The following is a 20,344-nucleotide window of genomic DNA, read 5'->3' on the forward strand; positions in this document are numbered from 1 at the left end:
GGAACATTTTTCAAATGACAGAAACTCACTATTGTTGTGATGATATATAGTGTAAGCAATCTTGTTGAGGGGCTTGCTGAAATCCCGAGAAGCCAAATCTTTACTATTTTCTGATGGATTCATCCAATAATCCTGTTTTCAAAAGAAACAAGATTAGCTTAGATCAGTTTATTGTGAGCAACCCCCATGCCTAATTCCTGATCATGAGAAGCAATGATAGTAGTGATAGTGACAGTCCCCACATCACTAACTCTGCATTGTGCTGGGCCCTGAGTGAGCTAAGCTTGTCCTGTGCATTACTTAGTCATCTTGCTTGCTCATTGCTCCCAAACTCTGCAGCAATGTATTGCTGAACTCTTCCGAGATTGACAGTGAGCTCACTGGTTATCGTTCTAGAATCTTCATTCTGGAAATCAAGACATTTGCTGTGGTTTCCAAGGCCTCTGTTTTTATCCCATTTCTCACAAGCTGCCAGTCTGAATGTTCTGGCAGTGTTGGGTCTAAATGAGCATTGAACTCGGGAGCTGGAGACTGGTTTCAAGTCTGTGGCTTTTATCTGTAAGACTAACTGCAAATCATTCAACCTTCTTGAGCTTTGGATTCTTCCTCTTTAATGGGGCACAACAATCCCACTGCAGAACATTTCTAAGCCTAGTGAATGCTCGCTTATATGGGAGTATGTTTACAGAAAAGTGCTTCTCAGACTTCAAAGTTCTAATGTGTTTAAGCCATTGTTATTAGTAAAAATGGCTAGGTACTTTTCTTTAGATTGTCCCTGACCTGGGTTTCACCTTTGACTTAGCAGAATTGGTCTTACCTTTTTAGTTATTTTTTAAATTTACAGTATTCTCAGAGGAGTGGCTGAATATTGGTTGCTAGAGGCCGAAATGGGTGCCCTTCAGTGTCCTCCCAACTGAATCCTGCTGGGAAGCAAGACGGGGACTCACAGACTCAAGAGAAAGAGGAATTCTTTTAGAGTTCCCTCAGCCAGAACACACCTTCCTGGCCACCTCCAGTCAGCAGAAATCTCAAGGAAGCAGGCCACATTAATCCTGGGGGGGGGGGGGACCCTATATATCAATTGTTGGTTTTTTTTCCTTTTCCTTCTACCCTGCTCAGCCTCAGCAGGCTACCCTGGTACCAGGACCTACCCTCTTCCGTTCCTAATCTGGGCTTTTGGAAGACATGGTCCACTAGACTGTAAACTCTTCGGAGCTGGGAAATAGGAAATATTTTCATTAATATAACATCAGCATCTGTGCCTGCGGGAATGCATGAGCAGAGAAATGAAAGGGAGGAATCTTCTCCACTCCAGCTGTGGCTCCTGCCAGCCTGGGCAGCGTGTACCCTTCTTAAGCTTTGTGAGGAGGAAAGAAGTTCAGAAAAGCTCCTCCCGTCTTTAGTTCTGGAGCTCTGTCTGAAGACACTGCTGTTCTGAGACTGATGGAGACATGGCCTAGACTAGCAAACGGTTTGGGAGTGGCTTGTGAGCTTTGCTTCTCCAGCTCCTGAAACCAGCTCTGGGTTGCCAGTTGTGACCCAGGGTCCTCCTTCACCCCAAGGACATGGACAAAGTGATAGGCCCTGTGGTGTAAGGATGCAGCACAGGCTTTCTGGTGTATGTGGTTACACACAGAGGACTCCAGGGTGTCTTCGTCCCAGATGCCTGCAGCGTGGCATTGACACCCCTTGTCCTCCTGGGTGGAAGGCGTTCAGTGTACCTTGAGGCAGGGTTCTGACCCCAGGACAGTGTATTCTCCTACATTTTCATTCCATAGTGTCCCTGAGAGGTACCCTTGCTTCTTTTGTCCCTACAGCAGCGATAAATAAAGAAGTGAAGTTTCAGGCTGTGTTCACTATTGCAGAAGCTCTTAAGTGAGGAAAGGGACTTGGAAGACCCCCGTCGGTGGAGCAGGCTGGTTCATTGCCCCTGGATAACTCATCCCCACTGGCACCTCATGGCCCTTCTTGCCATTATCCCTGCAGGGCCTGCTTCTCTAAAGAAGGGCCACCCTGAACGAGGATCTGCTTCCTGGAGTGTTTTTGCTTGGAGGCTGGGTGTCCTCGGGTTACATGTTGGGGCTGGCATGAGGGCACTTGTGGTGGCGGGGCGGGGGGCCACTGTGGTCATATTGAGGTGATGAAATACTTCAGCGTCCAGTTCTCAGGGCCTCAGGTTCCCAACCAGCAGAGTGAAGACCAAAATGTTCTTGGAACAGCTGCTGCTGCTGCTGCTGCTAGGAAGAGGTGTAAAATGCAAGTTTGGAAGGAGAACCAGGGACAATTTGCTAGTTCACAGCCTTTCTCAGAGTTCACACAGAATTTTTAGTACCCCCTCCCATTTCTTTCTTTTAATATGCTGGAGAAGGTGAGACCAGTAGGCGTGAACATCACGAGGTGAAGACCAGACAGTGAGGCACGCCCCTCTGGGCTCCTGGAGAGGGGCTCTGGTGGGGCCGGGAGAGTTGGGGGTCCTCTCGGGGAGTGGGTGGGTTCAGCATTCCCACCTCTCTCCTTCCTGGGACCCCAGATGCTGGCTTCTGGTGGCTCAGCTGGTTGGTCTCTAGCAGGGCATTTCTGATCAAAATACCTGGTCACTGGGCTGCTCAGAAGGGCACCTAGAGGAGCAAGGGGACTGTGTGGTGGGACAAGGACAAAGGGCTGCTCAAGAGGCCCCTGCGTTTACTCCAGAGCACTTCTTGATTTTTCTGTCTACCCTTAGTTTTCCCTCTGGAAGATGATACCAGCGACACTAACCGTATTGTTCCCCCTTGGCCATCTAGGACTGCCTCAATTCCTTCTGACAGCTTCAGCCATTTCATGTCCTGCTGTCCCCCACGCGGAGCAGGCACAGAGGGTTAGCATGCCGTATCTTCTCTGTGTTCAGAGCCCTGCTCCCCGGTGGCAGGACTGTGGCAGAGACTCCTTCCTGCTTGGCTTCGTGCTTCTTCTTCTCGGCCCTCACTGATATTGGAAGGGTTTGATTGTTTTGTAAGGACCCAATGATTATTGGAGACTCTTTTTCGTGCACCTGTTGAATTTGTGTCATATTTGAAGTTCAGCCATCAGAACACATGCTGCAGCTCTCGGTACGGTGGTAAAATCCCTGGGCAGTGTGATGGTCCCCTGCATGGGCCACACAGATGGCTGTTGGGAAGAACACCAGCGTTGTTCTCTGTGTCAACAGCTTCAGAAAGTTAGTGGGGTACTGCAGGCAACCTTGCCTTGGAAAAACAACAACAATAGTTTTTCTGACTTTGGAAGGAATATTTCCTCATTGAAAAAAATCTGTAAAGTACAGATACGTGTAAAAAAATATAGTCATCTCTACTTCTCCACAATATGTTCCAAGATCTTTAATAGATGCCTGAAACCACAGACAGAACTGAGCCCTACATATATATTTTTGTGTGTGTGTTGTGTGTGTTTTAATACATGTACATACTTCTGAGGTTGACTTATAAGTAAGAGATGAACAGCAATAACTAACATAAACTAGAACAGTTATGATGATAAACTCTAATAAAAGTTATGTAAATGTGGTCTCTCTCAAAATATCTTGTCATACTTTTGTCTTTTCACTTGAAGGAGCACTTTCTGACTTCTCTTTGGTATAATTGACTTTCCAGAATCACTACTCCTGTGCTTTGTAACTGTTATTAAACAAAATCAGGATTACTTGAACATAAGCATTGTAACTCCACAATAGTTGATCTGAGGACTGAGAGAGCTACAAGGTGACTACTCGATGGGTAGTGTATACAGGGTGGATACAGTTCATATCTTGGTTGGAACACAGTGGGAAAGCTCAAGATTTCATCATGCTACTCAGAGTGGTGTGCAATTTGAAACATATAAATTGTTTATTTCTGAAATTTTTCATTTATTAGTTTCAGACTGAGGGTAGATGAAACATTGGAAAATAAAACTGGATAAGGGAAGGCTACTGTAGTGATAACCTGCAATTGCACCACTTAAAGATAGTCACCTTTACCATTTTGCTTTTATTATTTGTTTGTTTATACATTTCAAACTATGGAATGTATATTGTTGATAAGATATTTGCCCCTTACAATTATGCTTTTTTTCCTCCAGACTATGATGCCTTTTCTTGATATTATTAAGAGTTCTGTAGAAATAGCATGTTAATATTAATACATAATATTCCATGGAGTGAACTACACCTTATTGCTCTGTTGTTTTAACACCATGTATTCTCTGTGGGAAACCAGCATGGTCGCTCCTTAAAAAAATTAAACATATAATAACCATAGATTCAGCATATACTCAAAAGAATTAAAAGCAGGTTTTGAACAAATTTGCACACCCATGTTTATAGCAGCATCATTCACAATACCCAAAAGGTGAAAGTAATGCAAGTGTCCATTGAAGGAAACCAAATGCAACATATACACACAATAGACTATTATTCAGCCTTAAAAAGGAAATAAGTCCTTATACCATATGGATGACCCTTGCAGACACTATACTAGTGAAATAAAGTACAAAACAACAAATATTATATGATTCCACTTTTGTTAGGAACTAAGAGCAGTCAGATTCAGAGACAGAAAATAAAAGACAGATGCTAGGGACTGGAGGGAGTAGAGAGTTAGTACTTAGTGGGTATGGAGTTTCAATCAGGGAAGATGCAAAAGCTCTGATGGGAGAGTAGTGGTTTTGGTTGTACCACCATGTGAAAGTACCACCATGTGATGCTGCTATACACATGGGTACTTACAGCTACTAACCATACTCTAAAAAATAGTTACGTGGTAAAATTTGTGTTATGTATATTTTACCACAATTAAAAAAAAAAAACAAACCTAAGGACTCTGATTTTTTTTGAAGTCATATTTATACTGAGATTTAATTTGCATACAGTAAAATTTGTCCTTTTTAGATGTACAATTGTGTGTTTGGACGAATGTAAATGGTTGACTAACTACTATCAAGATCAAAACAGAATATATTCTCACCCCAGAAGCTCCCCCGTGCCCTTTCCTAGTCAATCTGCTCTCCCCAGCCCCACCCTCCTGCAGCTACTCATCTGTTTGTCCTTTGAGTTTTGTCTTTTCCAGAATGTCATATAAGTGGAATCAGATCGTGGAGTGCCTTTGGATTCTGGCTTCTTGCACTTATCACGGTGCTTTGAGATTCATCCATGTTGTTGTATGAATTCCTTTTTATTGCTACCTAGTATTCAATTTTTTGAAGCCATATCTGTTTATTCTACAGTAGAGGGATATTTGGGTTGTTTTCAGTTTGGGGCAAATAAGACTATAACTGTGATCAGTAACCATTCGTTCCTAGGTAAAATGGTAATTGTAGGTGTAACTATAAGAAGCTGCTAAACTTTTTCAAAATTGGCTATGTTATCTAGCAGCAGGACACAACAGTTCTACTTGCTCCACATGGACACTTGCATTTGGTATTGTCCAGATTTTTGAATATTTTGTGTAGTGATTATTTTAGCCTTATAATGAGTATACAATAATAAGTATTATGGCTTTAACTTATGCTTCCTCCAAAAATTGTAGTATTATCTTTTTCAATGTATTATTTTGTCTTCCATGTTTCTCTTTGGGAAGTGACTCTTCACTTCTTTGGGCCATTTTTAAGTTGGATTATTTCATTATTTAGTTATAGGTGATTTTTAGATTTTTTTTACTATTGTAGATAATGCTTATTTACATTTTAGAAATTTATACATAAAATTTGAATATAAACAACACTGTGTATATAACATTAAATTAAAAATTTGCTCTCATTTTGGAGTGTGTATTGAAGCAATTTCCTAAAGTTCTTGGGCTCTAGAGAGCGGACAGCTGTAACATTCCTATGTAGTCATCATCCAGCGGTTCACCAATTTCTATCCTTCTTGAGGTAGCCATTTGATAGATTGGGTTTCTTTGATTATAATCCTATGGAACCTTTAAAATACAACCATGAAACGGTCTGTGTTTCTTTTTTTGTGAGTCATCTGCACCTTGCTTTTTCCATGCTAAATTGACTCAGAAATTGGCTGTGGCCATATCTGTACAGGGTCGGTTACAGAGTATGCAGAGCTCAGTGCCACACTCGGCCTTTTACAGTATTTCCATTTTTTTCATAAAATATTAACTTGGTCTCAGCCTGGTTTCTTTCAAGCTCAGAGGCCAGGAGCTAATTTGCATAGCTGGCAAGGTTAAAAATAACTTCAGAGCCCAAGAGAAAGAGCATTGCCTTCAAGTAAAACCTGGACACTTGGTGTGGGTGCTTCCACGAGAGGCTGCAATCTCCTCGCCTAGACGCCATCGTTAATAAACACGTTGTACTATTCCTTGTAAATGGAAAGAGGTGCTCTTTTAAAGTTCTCTCCAAGAAAATAGCCTCACCACCTCATTTCCCTTATGTGGAAATAACATCTGGAGTCTTCCAAAATCTCAGCATTTCATTTGTTCACAATGAAAGTACAATTAAAACCACTTACTTGGTTGATGCTTACACATCACTGTCAAACAGATCTGGGTAACAAGCCGTTCCTTCGTATACGGGCACGGTTCTTTTTAATTATTAATATTGCTTGGATTTTTATTATATTCCAAATAGGTGGTATGGGATGTGGTATGACTCAGAAGTACTGAAGGAATTTGGTTTAATGACTCTAAAAAGTAAAAAGCATTTTGTATTCTCTGACAAATAGCTCTAGTTTGTTTGGGGGCTCTACAGAGGGTTGGTATTTTTTAACGACTTTGTGGTCACTTCTTCATTAAACTTGCTTTTGTCTTTTAGGCAAGAATGGGAAATTATCTAGGTATTTTTTTTTTTAAATATCTGTCATGCTAGAATAAAGATAGCATGTGCCTGTCACACAAATCACCCTCAGGCACTGTGGGCCAAACTAGAAAAGAAGAACAGTGGACACAGGTACACATATATATTTAAAATTTAGGGGTCTAGGATTTGTCTGAAAGAGTCATTGACTTGAAAAGGTTTTATAAGCTCAGATAGATTCTGTAAGCCAGATATTTTCCAGAAAGCACGAGAAGCCCATCCCACAGCCCCACGAGGAGGAAGAGCTTTATTCCGGGTCTTTTGCCCTTTGAAGGGTTCCTGTAGCCAGCCTTCCAGCCAGTGTTAGCCTACACTCACGGCTTTCAGCGTTTTGGGAAGAAGATCTGGCTCTTTCGAGGATCATGAACGAATATGATATCTGAGCCTTTTGGAAGTTAAAGAGGCAGCAGGGAGGGTTGTTTCGGTGTCTAAGCCACTTGCTGGGGTGACGTCAAGTAAAAAGCCTGACTTTCTCTCCTGGGCATGCCAGCTCTGCGCCAGGGGCATGATTCTTCTTTACCTGCAGAGCTCTCTTGGCTTTGCAGGTCTGTCTAAGCTCATTTCATCCTCTTGGTTTCTTTTCCAGGGGGCCTTACCTGAGCAGAATAGGTGAGTCGTGAGGGACAGAACCCTTACTGGGACTACTTTGGGTGAGGCAAGGCTTTGCGGGGAGGGGCTGTCTCCCAGAAGGACTGCACTGTGGAAAGATCAGGAAAAAGCTGGGCCCCAGGAACCGCTGGCTCCAGCTCCTGCACAATTCCTTCCTGCTTCCTGGCTCTGGCCTCTGTGGATCAGCTTGCTCCTTTCTTGCTGCAGCCAGCTCGCTGCTGTAGAGCAGCGCCGGAGCCATTTGTGTTACGGCTTTAGCTGCTTCAGAAGAGAGCGACCGAACTATTGCCCTAGGTCCAAACATGCCAGGAAAGGAGCTGCCTGCTCCTGAGTCTGTTCAGCAAGGCCACAGGAGAACGCTGCAGTTTGGGGGAAGCCCTGCGGGGTTGGGGTGCTGTTGGTGGAGGGGAAGTACAGTAGGCGGCCACTGTGCAAGGCCAGTGCGGGGTGGCTTAGCATGCTGGCGTTCATTACTGCCTTCTCCTCGCAAGGCTAGTGAGTTAGCTGGTTCTGCGCGGTACCTGGCTCGCCATCTCACTACAGCTCGCTCGTTCCTGGTCCTGAGGGGGACTTGATGAGAGAAAGTGTGTAGGTGGAGGATCAACAGAAATCCCTCACCACTACTAGAAAAACAACTCAAAGAACACGTATTTATGTCAGCGAGTTCTTATAATGTGGGATTTCCCTCTCCGGCAATTCTCCTTCTTTGCCAACTCTCTGAAGCACAGTTTGGGTAACATTGATATGAAACCCTAATCACAGGACACTGTGAGGCTCTGCAGAGAAGCAGCTCTGTGGTCGTCCTAGAGAGAGCATTTGTCACATACATGTGCCTTTGGGATATATTTCTAGTTATTAGCCATTATCTTTTGTAGCTACCAAAAGCACTCCAAATTTGGAAGCTAAAATTCTGGGTCTGGATCTCACTTTGACCATTGACCGTCCCAGTGACCTTGAGATAACCTGTTTTTCTCTGAGCCTTAATTCTCAAAGCTAAGAAATGAGGACCGTGTTACATGGATGGGACAGGGCTATGGAAACTGTTCTTTTCCTCTTTGTCAATGGGCTTGAATGGGACACTGACAAGATTTCTTCTTGTCTCTTGGCATTTCTCCTTGCTGGGTTTGAGTGAATGATCATGGATTTTCACAGTAGAGGAAGAAAGCTCACGACGTGGGTAGGGACGTGAGCCCCTGTTTCTGTTACGATGAGGCGAAGCCTTCTTCTGCGTTTCTGCCTCCTCCACCTGGAGGCATTGGGAGGCTGTTCTTTGGTTAAGAGCCTCCTTTGGAGACCTGCTGGATCCAGCTTGAGGCCTCTCTAAGGTGTTTGAAGGGCAGTGGGGCGTTTTCTTATGCTGTCAGATGGAAGCCTTGTGGCTGGACTCATTTCTGGTTTCGCCTGGGAGGAGCTGTCCGTGTAGACAGGGACTAATTATAAAACACAGGCCTGATCTTTAGTCAGCTGTTGAGTGTTGCTCAGCTTGAAGGAGCCATTTCTGCTCCTGCAGGAGTGGTTCTCGACGTTTGGTGACTTTTCCCCCCCAGAGGACACTTGATGATGCTGGGAGCCACTTGTCCTAGCTGGGTAGGGAGTGGTGGGGTTGCTATTGGGATCTAGTCTTTAGAGGCCGAGGATTCTGCTAAATCTCTGACCATCCACAGGACCACTCCCCACAACAAAGAATGATCTGTCCCCCAATGTTGGCACAGTTTCTTCTCCTTGATTATGACATGGTTTGATTGTTAACATTTCGTTTGGTAGGGAAGGAAAGGGATGGTTTTTAGGCCACAACTTTTCTCCTCATCAAAAGGTATATTTTGGGATTACACCCTAAGATTGAAACTGAATTGGGAACACCGTTTTAAATTCCACAAGTGGGTTGCCTTACTTTGGTTTAAGACAGAGAAATTTGTCTACCCCGGCCCCACCCCTGGGAAATGGCACAGATTTTCCTTACTGGAAAAGGCATGTTGACCCTTCCTGCCTTTCCGACCTCCCAAGAAATATTAGGGCTTCTTGGCTCTCATTTATTGTCAGTAGAGCAGACAGAAAAACAGATGAAAGAAGAAAGCCTGGGTTCCAGTTTTGCCGTAAGTTAACTCAGACCCAAAAACTGTTGAATGATACGTATCAATGTATCAAAACTTCCCCGACCCCGAAACAAACCAGAGGTAACAGGTAACTGCTGTGTGATGATTTTTAAGTGTGTGTATGAGTGAGGTCTTTCTTTAGCACTGCTCTTACCAGAAAAGGGTAATGCTGTGTCCACAGTTCTTGGAACAGTACAGCAAAGCCTTTCAAGGCAAACCGTTTCATCATTCTGGGTAAACACCAAGAAGCTGAGGGATGCTGTTCCAGCAGGTACTCTTGTTGGTCCATCCGACCTCTTTAGAACAGTCTTCTTAACATGAATGTATTGGCGGGTCCCTATACCAGGGTATTCCATACTGTGGGTTAGCCCCATGAGAGGGTCAGGAGGTCAACTCAGTTGGTTGCAACCCGCATAAAGCGTAAGAAAGGATCCAAGAGAAAATTTGAGAACATCACAGAGAGAAAAAGTATTCTTTAATGAAATGGGTAAGTACATCCTACTTGCAGTGTAGGCTCTGACCAAATGTGGGCTCTGACCAAAAAGTTTTCAAAATCATTGCAGTTAGTTTTTTTACTTTTGTACTAGAACACAGGTCGATTGAAGTATATTTTTCCTTGCAACTAAGTGGCCTTAGTTCCATCTCTTGCCTATTCCTAAGCAGTCATTACCCAGGACAGTGGGTGATTTCCTTTGACTCATCAAGGTTTACCCACGGGGGTTCTGGAGAGGGACCAACCTCTGCAGCATTGCATGGCCTCTAGGTAGCTCTGCTATCAGGGAAGAGTGCTGTCTTTGGATTGGAAACCTTTTGCAAGGAGGAGGTAGAATGTCACGTGGGTGCGAGGTCTGAATCGTACATTTAGACAGGGCAGAGAAAGCAAGGAAGAGGTGGGTCAGGCAGGAGGGAGGCTGGCCGGGGGGCAAGAAGCAAATCCTAGAGATGCTTCAGAAGACGGACATGACATGTTGGTGCCTCCTGGAAGTAAAGTGGTAGGAGAAAGGAAGGAGCCAGCCACTGGTGAAATGCTCCTGAGTGGACATGGTCACTCAATATGTGGCTACCCCAGGGAATGGCATCCTGACTCAACTTTGCTGGGAATTCAAGTTGAATTAGGTCCCTTCCTACTTCCCCTTGGTCTCCTCATAATGTGAGCTAGTTAAACCTCTCACATCTTTGCTAGTTAATCAACTTTTTCTCATGGACGCTAATGAAGCAAACGCAGTTCTTCCTTGGTATTTATATATATAGGTTGAGACAAACAGGTAATTTCTGAACTCAGTAGGGACTCCCGGGTCTAATGCTGAAAGACCCCTGGTTTGTGTCTGTTCTCAGAAGAGAACTTGCAGATTTGTCTAGGCTGGGGCAAAAACTCAGAGGGGATCTCTTTCCTTGGTCATTTCTTTCACTACCTATATTAATAAGTCTTCCATTCCTATAACAGAGTACCTGAGAGAGTCAACTTTTAAAAAAAGGAAAGGTATATTTTGGCTCATACTTTTGGCAGTTTCAGTCCATGATCAAGTTCACCTGAGGGCCAAACACAGTTGATCCCACTGCTTTTGGGTCTGGGGTGAGACATTAAGTATGTCATGGTGGGAGCATGTGGTAGGGCAAGCTGCTGATCACATGGTAGATGAGAAGTAAAAAAGAAAAAGAAGAGAGGGGGGTCCCACTGTCACCTTCAAAAGCACCTTCACAGTGACCTAATACCTCCCACTAGGCCCCATCTCTTAAAGGCTCTGCTATCTCCCTATGGTGCCATAGGGTGGGGACCAATCTTTAACATGCAGGCTTTTGGGGACATTCCAGATATCATGGAAGTATACTTGCTAGAATTAGCAAACAAATCCACGAGATGCCCCGTTATATTTGAATTTCATATTTTAACCTAACAATACATTACACAATAATTGCACTAAAATTATTTGTTGCTTATCTGAAATTCAAGTTTAACTGGGCAGCCTGTATTTATCAGAGAATCCTCAATCCAAACCCACTGCTTCTGGGTTTTCAGGCATGGAAGTGAACCAGAGGAACATGCCTGTAAAGACAGACTGTAAGACCTGGATTGACAAAGAATCTAGGGGAGCACCCCAAGGTCAAAAGGAACACAGGGTTGAAGAACTCTGGGGGTACTGACTGGAGAGAGAGGATTTGGTTCAAGTCGCCCAGGGCATCACTTCCATCTCCTGTTCTGCTGGGCTGCTGCAGTGGCCCCTTCCTCGAAGGGCTCATGCCACTCATCAGGGACTGCATCAGCCTCTCCTCATTCTCTTCCTACCTGCTGGAAACCCAAAGGAAACACATTAGAGGGAGGCTGAGCCATGACAGCCAACAGGAGAGAGTTTTGATCTCCACCGTGTGCCCTATGCGCTGTCTGTGTGGGTGGTGGTGGGGTTGAGGTTGCTCTCCGACTGTCCTCTGCTAGGGGGATAGTTGTGAATTAAGTTCCCCTTCTGCATTGAACTTCCCATGGGGTTCTGTGCCTACGGTGGCAAAAGAAGTTGAAATGGCATCTGCTTCTGAAGAGCATAGGCATAGGCTTCTTGGGACGGTGGAGGGCTTAGGCTTTTATTAACTCAGGGTTGGAGTTATCCTCAGTGGCCTCCTTCGACTTTGTGGTGTCTCTCACTTGCCATTTAGGCAGTTTTTGTAGTAATTGGAAGACATGCGAGGTCCTGAGAATGGCAAGTCTGTGGCACTTGGTGGTTGGTGGCCTTAGAATGAAGGGCATCAAGTTTCACCTGTTCATGGAGGCCCAGACACAGTGACTTTGATATTTATAGCAACCTACTGAACCAAGAGAATGACCAGTTCTGGGGAAAAGTGCCCCACATAATGACAGAGAAGGGAAAGTATCGGCTTTGACACCAGAGGACATTTGACCTTCACTCCTGATCTTCTTCTTATGAGCCATTTAATTTATTTCTGAGCCTTGGTTTCATCTTCTATGAAACAATAATCATATTAGGATATTTTGGAGGATGTAATGCGATAACATTTGAAAATGCTGGCAGGTAGTGAGCTCTGTACGGGCCACTGCAGTGTTTTCTACTCTACCTCTGTTAGGATGCTCAATGGGACGGCACAATCACATCATTTATGTGTTTCACTAGGTTGAGGGTCAAGGGCCATTCCCTGCTCTCCCTTTCCCCCTCATCTCCTGCATGAGCCTGGTATAGTTGTCTGGGCTGTATATACCCCAATACTTAGGTTTTACTGGGAGGTCAGTCTCTAACTTTGGAATTTTTGTCCATGCTTCCTTCTGTCTCTAGCCCTCCTACTGAGGACCAGGTGGATCCTGTCCTGTGGGATGTGCTAAGGAGCAGCAGTCCTAGAAGTATATCAGAAGATCCTCATTAGACTCCCTATGCTGGAGGACAGTATACTCCTATGTGCTCAAATACATGTAGGTTTGAGTAGCGTCCCAGCTTTGCTACCCTGCTCTTCTCATTAGTAAGCTCTAGGATTCCTGTGATATTTCTCTCCTTTTGATCTCTGCTTCAACAGATTTATTAATTTCATCAGTGCAGTTCAAGTTCAACCTATCAAATTTTTATTGAGCACCTCTGATTTGCCAGACACTGGGCTAGATTTGGTAGGAACAGAGTACAACGGTGTTACTGTTTGGTTATTAAGTGTCCCCATAAGGGGCAAGAAAGGCCCTGCATTGAAGGCTTGGGTGCCAGCCAGTGGTGCTATTGGGGATTGATGAAACTTTGAGGAGGTGCGGTCTGATGGAAGGACGTTAAGTCATTTGGGGCATGTCCTTAAAGTGGATATTAGGACCATGGTTGCTCCTTTCTCTCTCTTTTTGCTCCCTGGCTGCCATGGGGTGAGCAATTTTCTCTGCCACACACTTCTGCCATGATTTACTGCCTTGCCACAGACCCCAAAGCAATGAAGCCAAGTGACTATGGAGTGAAACTTCTGAAACCATGAGTCAAAATCAATCTTTCCTCCTTGTAAGTTGATTATCTCAGGTACTTTGTCACAGTGATGGAAAACTGACTAACACAGACAGTATCTCTATTTGAGGTGTTTCGGATCTAGTGGAAGAGACACGTGAGAAGGCAGAATTTCTCTAGGATGTGGTAAGGGCCATGATGGAGGTGCACACAGAATGGTATCGGAGCACAGAGCAGGGTCCTTTTCCTTCATTATATTTTTCCTCCAAAAATCCCATTGCCCCTGCTTCTAACAGGTAGGCAGAGGAGCCAGGTTATAATTTCTGTCTTCAGAACTTTATGACTAATGGAGGTTAGACATCAGCCAGTGGTTGATAGGCATCTATTAAAGATCCAGTTGGAAATCCTTCTGTGCTGAAGAAAAGAAAATTCTAAGGGGAAAGAAAGAAGGAGGTCACAGGCTGCATGGCCCTGGGGTAATTTGGGGAGCAGGTGGGTTTAGCCAAAGGTGCGCTTGGTGACAAGAGTATGACATATCTTATGGCTGGACGTGCAACCCGGGCCTATTTTTGGTTGTTTCAAGTTAGCTTTCTATTTGTTCTCTTTCCTGTGTGACTTTTATGTTTCTTTGATATTTGCTTCTTCCCTGTTTTTTTTTTCCTCCTTATTTCCTTCCCTGTCTGCATCCCCACGATTTTGCTGCTTAATCTCCTCTCCTCTCTTTATTCTTTTTAAATACCATTTTCCTTTCTTTATACATTGGAGCTGTCTTGGCCTTTTAATTTTGCCTGACTGCCTCTATCTCCAGGCTCTGAAACATGCCTGTTAAACTCTCCAGGTTTGGGGAGGAAATTCTCATTTCCAAAGCCTCTTTGTATAATATGAAAGAACATCTCATGTGTACCTGGTATCCTAGGAAACAGAACTTCAGTTTCTGAACAGGGCAGAGTCCGCACACTGCATTTGTAAGACACGGTGAAAGCAGTCTTGCATCTGGGCAGCAGGAGACTCGGTGCCTTTATTAGGTGGGGAACAATGATCCTGTTCTCCTGCAGGTCCCTATCACTGCCCCGTCTCTCATGTTTTTCTTCGTCTTTCTCCCCTTTCTCTTTCTGTCCTATTTTCAAATTCAACTTCCCGTGTTTCTCCTTGATCTATTTTTTTCTCACTCCCTTCCTAATTTCTTTCTTTGGTCATGAGAGAGAGAGAGTTCAAAGCAGTGTCTGCATCTCTGTTCCCCTAAGTCCTTCCGTTTCACATGATGGTATGGGAGTTTGGGTCAGGAAAGATGGAAATCTTGTCCAGTTGCTGAATGCCTTATGAGACTACATTGTCTTTCTGATTCTTGTTTTGAGGTAGGATGAACATAGAGGATCTTAAAGTTGAAAGAGATCACCACTGGCCATTAAAATGACCTTCAACACAATGAAGATACTTTTCCTTCCTAAAGAGCCCTGCAGCCTGTCCCTGAACACAGCTAATTTTGGAAAGGATATCTATCCCACATCAAGAATCCCGGATGGTTGGTGGCTAGTATTCCTTCACAGTCACTGTTAGGATTACCTTGTCCTGGGTCTGTTATTGGTACCTGTTGATCCTGCATCTGCTTCCTAGAGCATAAATCTTTTATACAGTTCTCTTTCAGGCATTGACGACATGTCAAGTATTGAAGGCACTTCAAGTATTTTCTCTGAAACTTGAAATATTTCATAGGTTCCTCCAAAACAATAAAATAAAATAAGCCATTCTTGACCCCTTTCAGCTACAATAGGACATTCAGAAAGACTCATTTCCTGGAGGTTCTGGATAGCTGACTCAGTCCTGGAGAGGCCATGAGGGATAAAAAGTATGATCTCACTGAAGACTAAAACTAGCAAATCTTAAACTGATGTTTTATTCAATTAGTATTAGTAGTCTTTGCATCAAAAACAATGTTAATGGTGCACATTATGATTTATAGATCACTATTAATATTCAATACATCTAATTTTATTTCTACAGCCAGGCCATGGTAATTTCTTCTTTTTACATGAAAAGAAGAGGGTCCTGGTGGTGGGTGACTGTGTCAAGTCCTAGTTCTCACGTTGAGTCATGACCTGAACTCCATTCTTCTGGCTCTTAGTCTTCTGCTGCATCATTCATGAATACATGTGTGTTCTTGTCTCTCCAAAGTATCTGCAGTGTCATGGGAGTCTGTGCAATAAACGGTCTCTTCTGGACAAGGCGGTTGGTGTAGACAATTTAGTAGGATTCTTATGGGTTATTTTTTATGTATGCTTCTCAATGTGACTGTGGAAGGTGGATAAATGGAAGCAAAGAAACCTAGTTCCAAGAGTAGTTTGGAGTCTAATTATTAGAATGTTGGTAATGTGTGGAGACTACCCGAGTTATTACAAAGCATGGGTGTGATTGATTTGTTAGTTAAAAATTCTAAGTGTCAAGGTACAGTGCAATGACTTCTCCTTTAGTGGTGTTAATCCAGAGGAATTTCCTGAAGGAGAGAAGAAGTAGAGGAATCTAAGAAAACTATGAAATTAAAAAATGTGAGTGTCTAAGTCGGCTGGAGGTGGGGGATAGGAAGAAGAGTCAGGCATCAAGATGCTGGGGACTTCTCTGCTGCTCCTGAGTTGGGGCTTCAATGATTCTCGTTGGTAAGTTTTCCTTCTTTGCAAAGTGAAACCCAGATGGCTAAATTTAACTCAACTTGACACCACTGGTGATTCACCCAGGCTCAGGTGCGCCCACATACAGCTGGTATCAGCTTGGTGTGCTTTCCAGGCTGAGCCTGCTGCAGCCCAGCTCCCCCTGAGGAACGGGAGGGGACAGCCAGGCTGTGTTAACCTTGACTCTTCTGTGTCTCCATCTGCAGCATCCTGGCCACTGCGGGGACCCACTTCAACACCCACGTGGACCTGAGGACCCTCCGGGCTGTGCGTGTCCTGAGGCCTTTGAAGCTGGTGTCAGGGATACCTAGTGAGCACTTGCTTTCTTCTTTCTGCTCTGCTAGTAACTTTATTGATGTGTTTTCCACCGGATCCTGGGTTGGAGACAATTTGGGATAAACAAAGAAACAATTCCTCCTGGGAGGAGGCCCCAGTGGTAATCAAGATGCAGCAATAGGGCCTAACATTTCACTTTGAATTTTAACTCCTTTTTCAGATTTAAAAGACGATGGAATATTTTTGCAGAACATTTGGAAAGTGGAGAAAAACCACAAAAAAGAAAATGAACATTTCTCATGTTAGCAAACTTTATCATTCATTTTCCCTGTACATTTTAATATAATTGGAATCATTATGCATACATAGGTAGTTTTGAATGCCCAAATAAGCATTGTACATTCTCTTATGTGTACTGTGATTTATTCAGCCATTTTTTAACGTGGCTGGAGAATATGAAAAATAAAGATAATTAATCCTCATTTTTCTCCCCACTATGAAGAAGAGTGCTACCACATACTGTTATTTAAACGTGTTTTCAAATACCTGGCCATTTTCTTAGGCTAGAAGCCTAGAAGTGTAACGTGGGGGTTAAAAGCAGATAGTTGTACTGAGGGTGCTTCTCTCACAGTGGGTGGGAGAGCTGGTCTGGGTTAGGGTGGTAGGGAAGAGGGAACAGGGCGAGGCCTAATTAGGAAAGGAACACATTCTAATAAGTTCAGTCAACAAGAGGAATCCAAAAACAACGTGGACGGAACAGGAGGACGGGCGATGGGCAGGCAGGTGACTGATGAGGGAGAGGTGAGGAGGGAGGAAGGCGGAAGAGGAACGTGGTCATGGCCGTCTGTGGCCTGACTGTCCTAGGTATCTTATTGTGAATTGTCTCTGTCCTCTCGGGACCAATGGCTGTCTGCTCTTGGAGACTTGCCCTCCTCCTAGGACAGGATGAATAGAGCTGCCCTGGCAGGTGGACCTCAGGGGGCAACGTGTCCTTCTCTGTTCTCTCTCTAGGTCTGCAGATCGTGTTGAAGTCCATCATGAAGGCCATGGTGCCTCTTCTGCAGATTGGCCTTTTGCTCTTCTTTGCCATTCTGATGTTTGCTATCATTGGCTTGGAGTTCTACAGTGGGAAGTTACATCGAGCATGCTTCATGAACAATTCAGGTAAGTCCGTTATTTTCTGTTTTTTTTTTTTTCCCTTCCTCTTTCCTCTGGTCACATTATTTTAAGGCCTTTGGAGCCTGGTTGAAAAATGTGCATCCTATGCCAATTCTGGAATTAGAATCAGAAACGTCTTAGTCAGCAGTCTTTTGAGGCACAATCAGCTTAAAGATCCCCATTTGACACTGGTCTCACAAAGAAAATAACCTTTTAGGTTTGTAGGTGGATGAATTCAAATAAGTGGTCTCAGCTTCCTTCTATAGTAGAGGGATATGTTCAATGCATGTCCCAAGCCATCAGTCCAAATAAATATCCTTTATCCAGTGCATCTTTTGCCTACAGGACAATGAGACAATGAGACTCAGAGACAGTAGTCAGACTGGGTCTCTCTGGATCTAAGGAGACAGTTTTCTTCCATGCTCCGTCTTAGGTTTTCCTTGTTCTGTGTTCTGACCCAGACCTAGTATGGAAGAACTGAGAGAGCTCTGAGCTTGGCTTGGCAAGTGTGCTTGGGAGATTGGTGGGGTGCACAAACCACAAACCCTTTTTAGGTCTTACTTGTTCTTTTCAAGTTGAGTTGAGGACCCTAGGAGGAAAGGGAAGGGTAGACAGGCTGAAGAATCTCCAATAGGCACCATGTTTTTATGGAAAAAAATCTTCCAAGCATTTTAACTTTTTACCTTTTATCAAAAGCTAGAAATCTACGCTAGAACAACATCCACTAAAGGGACGGTAGTTTAGAACTGTCCCCAAGAAATCCAGGAAGAAGTCAGACTTTATCCTGGAATCTGCAATTAGGCAGTCATCAAGATTCTGCCTTTCCCTCGGGGTCTTCTGTGGGATTCAGTCCTGTAAATTCCTGTGGTCCTACAAGTGAGAGTGGAGGTTGGGGCCAGCAGAAAGTAGCTGGTCATGTGGAGGAGAGACTCCATTTTCAGAAGAGACTGGGAAACCTCAGGTTGAACACATGGCATGTGAGCTGGGAGGCATAGAGGAGAGGGTGCCTGAGACAAGAAGGGCAAACCTCCGTCAACTGGCAGTAGACTTGTTTACTTGTGGCTTCCTGGGGTTGTTTCCAGCTCATGCTAAGCACCATGTGGTTTACCCTCAACTCTCCAAATGTGCCTGCACAGGTATTCTGGAAGGATTTGACCCCCCACACCCATGTGGTGTGCAGGGCTGTCCAGCTGGTTATGAATGCAAGGACTGGATCGGCCCCAACGATGGGATCACCCAGTTCGATAACATCCTTTTTGCTGTGCTGACTGTCTTCCAGTGCATCACCATGGAAGGGTGGACCACTGTGCTGTACAATGTGAGTAGAGCTGGGGGCGGGGGAGGAGGAGGGTGGAAACCTGCAGGGAGGCAGAGGCCTGCAGGGAGGCTTCGGGGTTGTTAGTCTGGGGATCTCTCAGGGGTGAGTATACTCAACTGTGAGAAGTCTTAGTAGTTATTTTCACTCTTGGTCTCACCCTTGCTAAGAGGAAGTAAGTAGGTTCTGAACATAATTAGGAGATTGCATTCTGTACTGAATGAGTGAACCAACTAGTTAAATCAGATCACCTTAATGGTACCAGAGTTTGTTGGTTCAGGGTGGTGGTGGGGTACAGTGAGGGGTACTAATGGATGTAGGGTTCGTGGTTACTGTCCTCAAAGAACTTACCTTCAGGTTGGGAAGCTGTTCCAGTGGTTCTCAGCCCCAGCTACCCATTAGAGTCAGCTGGGAGCTTTAAAAAATTATACCACCTGGGCTCTGCTCCAGGCTGATTAAGTGGGGATATCTAGGGGTAAAGGCCTGTCATTGGCTTTTTTTTAAAGCTTCCTGACTAATTCTAATATATAGCCAGTGTCAAGAACTACTGCATTACATGCTCATAGGAAACATGGTTAATTTAAAATTCAGATTCCCAGGCCCTTTCTCTGGAGAGTCTGATTTTGCAGAGTTGGTAACCAGTGCTTTTTACAGTGCCCTTGGTGATTCACATGATCAGACATGCTTAGAAGATTCTGAGTTGGTATATAAGACAGGGCTGTCTAGTTGCCTGTCCGGGATGTTGAGGATTCCTGCAGGGAGACAGAAGTTAGACAAGGTGACCATCAAGTCTCTTCTGTCTTCCAGAGTCTGAAATAAGTTATCCAAGGCTTGGCGCAGAGTCCAAATTTAAAAATGAGAGGCTGGGAGACTGTGTGGTTTGATGCACATGGAGCCTCTGTGGGCAAACAATTTGGGTAGTTGCTTATCAACTGTACCCTTCTATCCATTCAGTAAGTCCCACTCTCAAGGCAGATGCCTTTTGAGTGATTATTCCTCACTGCCGGAGCCCGCCTTTACCTTAAGGTGCCTTCTGTTTCCTTCAGTTCTTCTCTTGATCCCCAGGGGTGGTGAAGTCCAGGAGTTAGCTAGTGTCCCCCAGAAACCCCTGGGGGACACTCTGGGATTCTTTTCATCTGTGGGAGGCAGCAAGAAGGAGGGAAGGGGGCATGGTTGATGAGTATAGTCACTCCTCATTTGAAATGTGAAGATCGTCTTGAGGCCATGTCACTCAGATTAGTCAGGCACCTCAAGAACTGGCCCAGCAGCGGCTGGTGTCACTTGTGGGGCTTTGGGAGTAATGGACTTCAATTATATGTGTAGACTCACCTAAGTGATGTGATAAACACATTGAAAGTCTGAAAAGAAAAGTGTTGCATTTGAGGATCTAGGCGTGATCCGTTGGTCCTCTTTAGCCAGGGCTCAGATGGTACTGAGATATGCAAAAGCAGAGTGAAGAAGCTCTCATTATTCTTGCATTTATTCATTCTGCATGTATTAGCT

At 44.4% G+C, this 20,344-nt stretch overlaps 1 protein-coding gene across 11 annotated transcripts in view; it reads left to right on the top strand.

Annotated features, from left to right (window-relative positions):
• Cacna1e (calcium voltage-gated channel subunit alpha1 E) overlaps positions 1-20,344 on the top strand; it is a 444,235-nt gene that overhangs the window by 214,139 nt on the left and 209,752 nt on the right. For all 11 annotated transcript variants that reach the window (XM_078022436.1, XM_078022437.1, XM_078022439.1 and 8 more), the window contains 3 exons: positions 16,299-16,402; positions 17,380-17,532; positions 18,663-18,844. In XM_078022436.1, the coding sequence (XP_077878562.1) occupies positions 16,299-16,402; positions 17,380-17,532; positions 18,663-18,844 (439 nt within the window). The remainder of the gene's footprint in view (positions 1-16,298; positions 16,403-17,379; positions 17,533-18,662; positions 18,845-20,344) is intronic.

The sequence above is a fragment of the Ictidomys tridecemlineatus genome, chromosome 10, assembly GCF_052094955.1.
Source record: "Ictidomys tridecemlineatus isolate mIctTri1 chromosome 10, mIctTri1.hap1, whole genome shotgun sequence".
Taxonomy (NCBI): Eukaryota; Metazoa; Chordata; class Mammalia; order Rodentia; family Sciuridae; genus Ictidomys; species Ictidomys tridecemlineatus.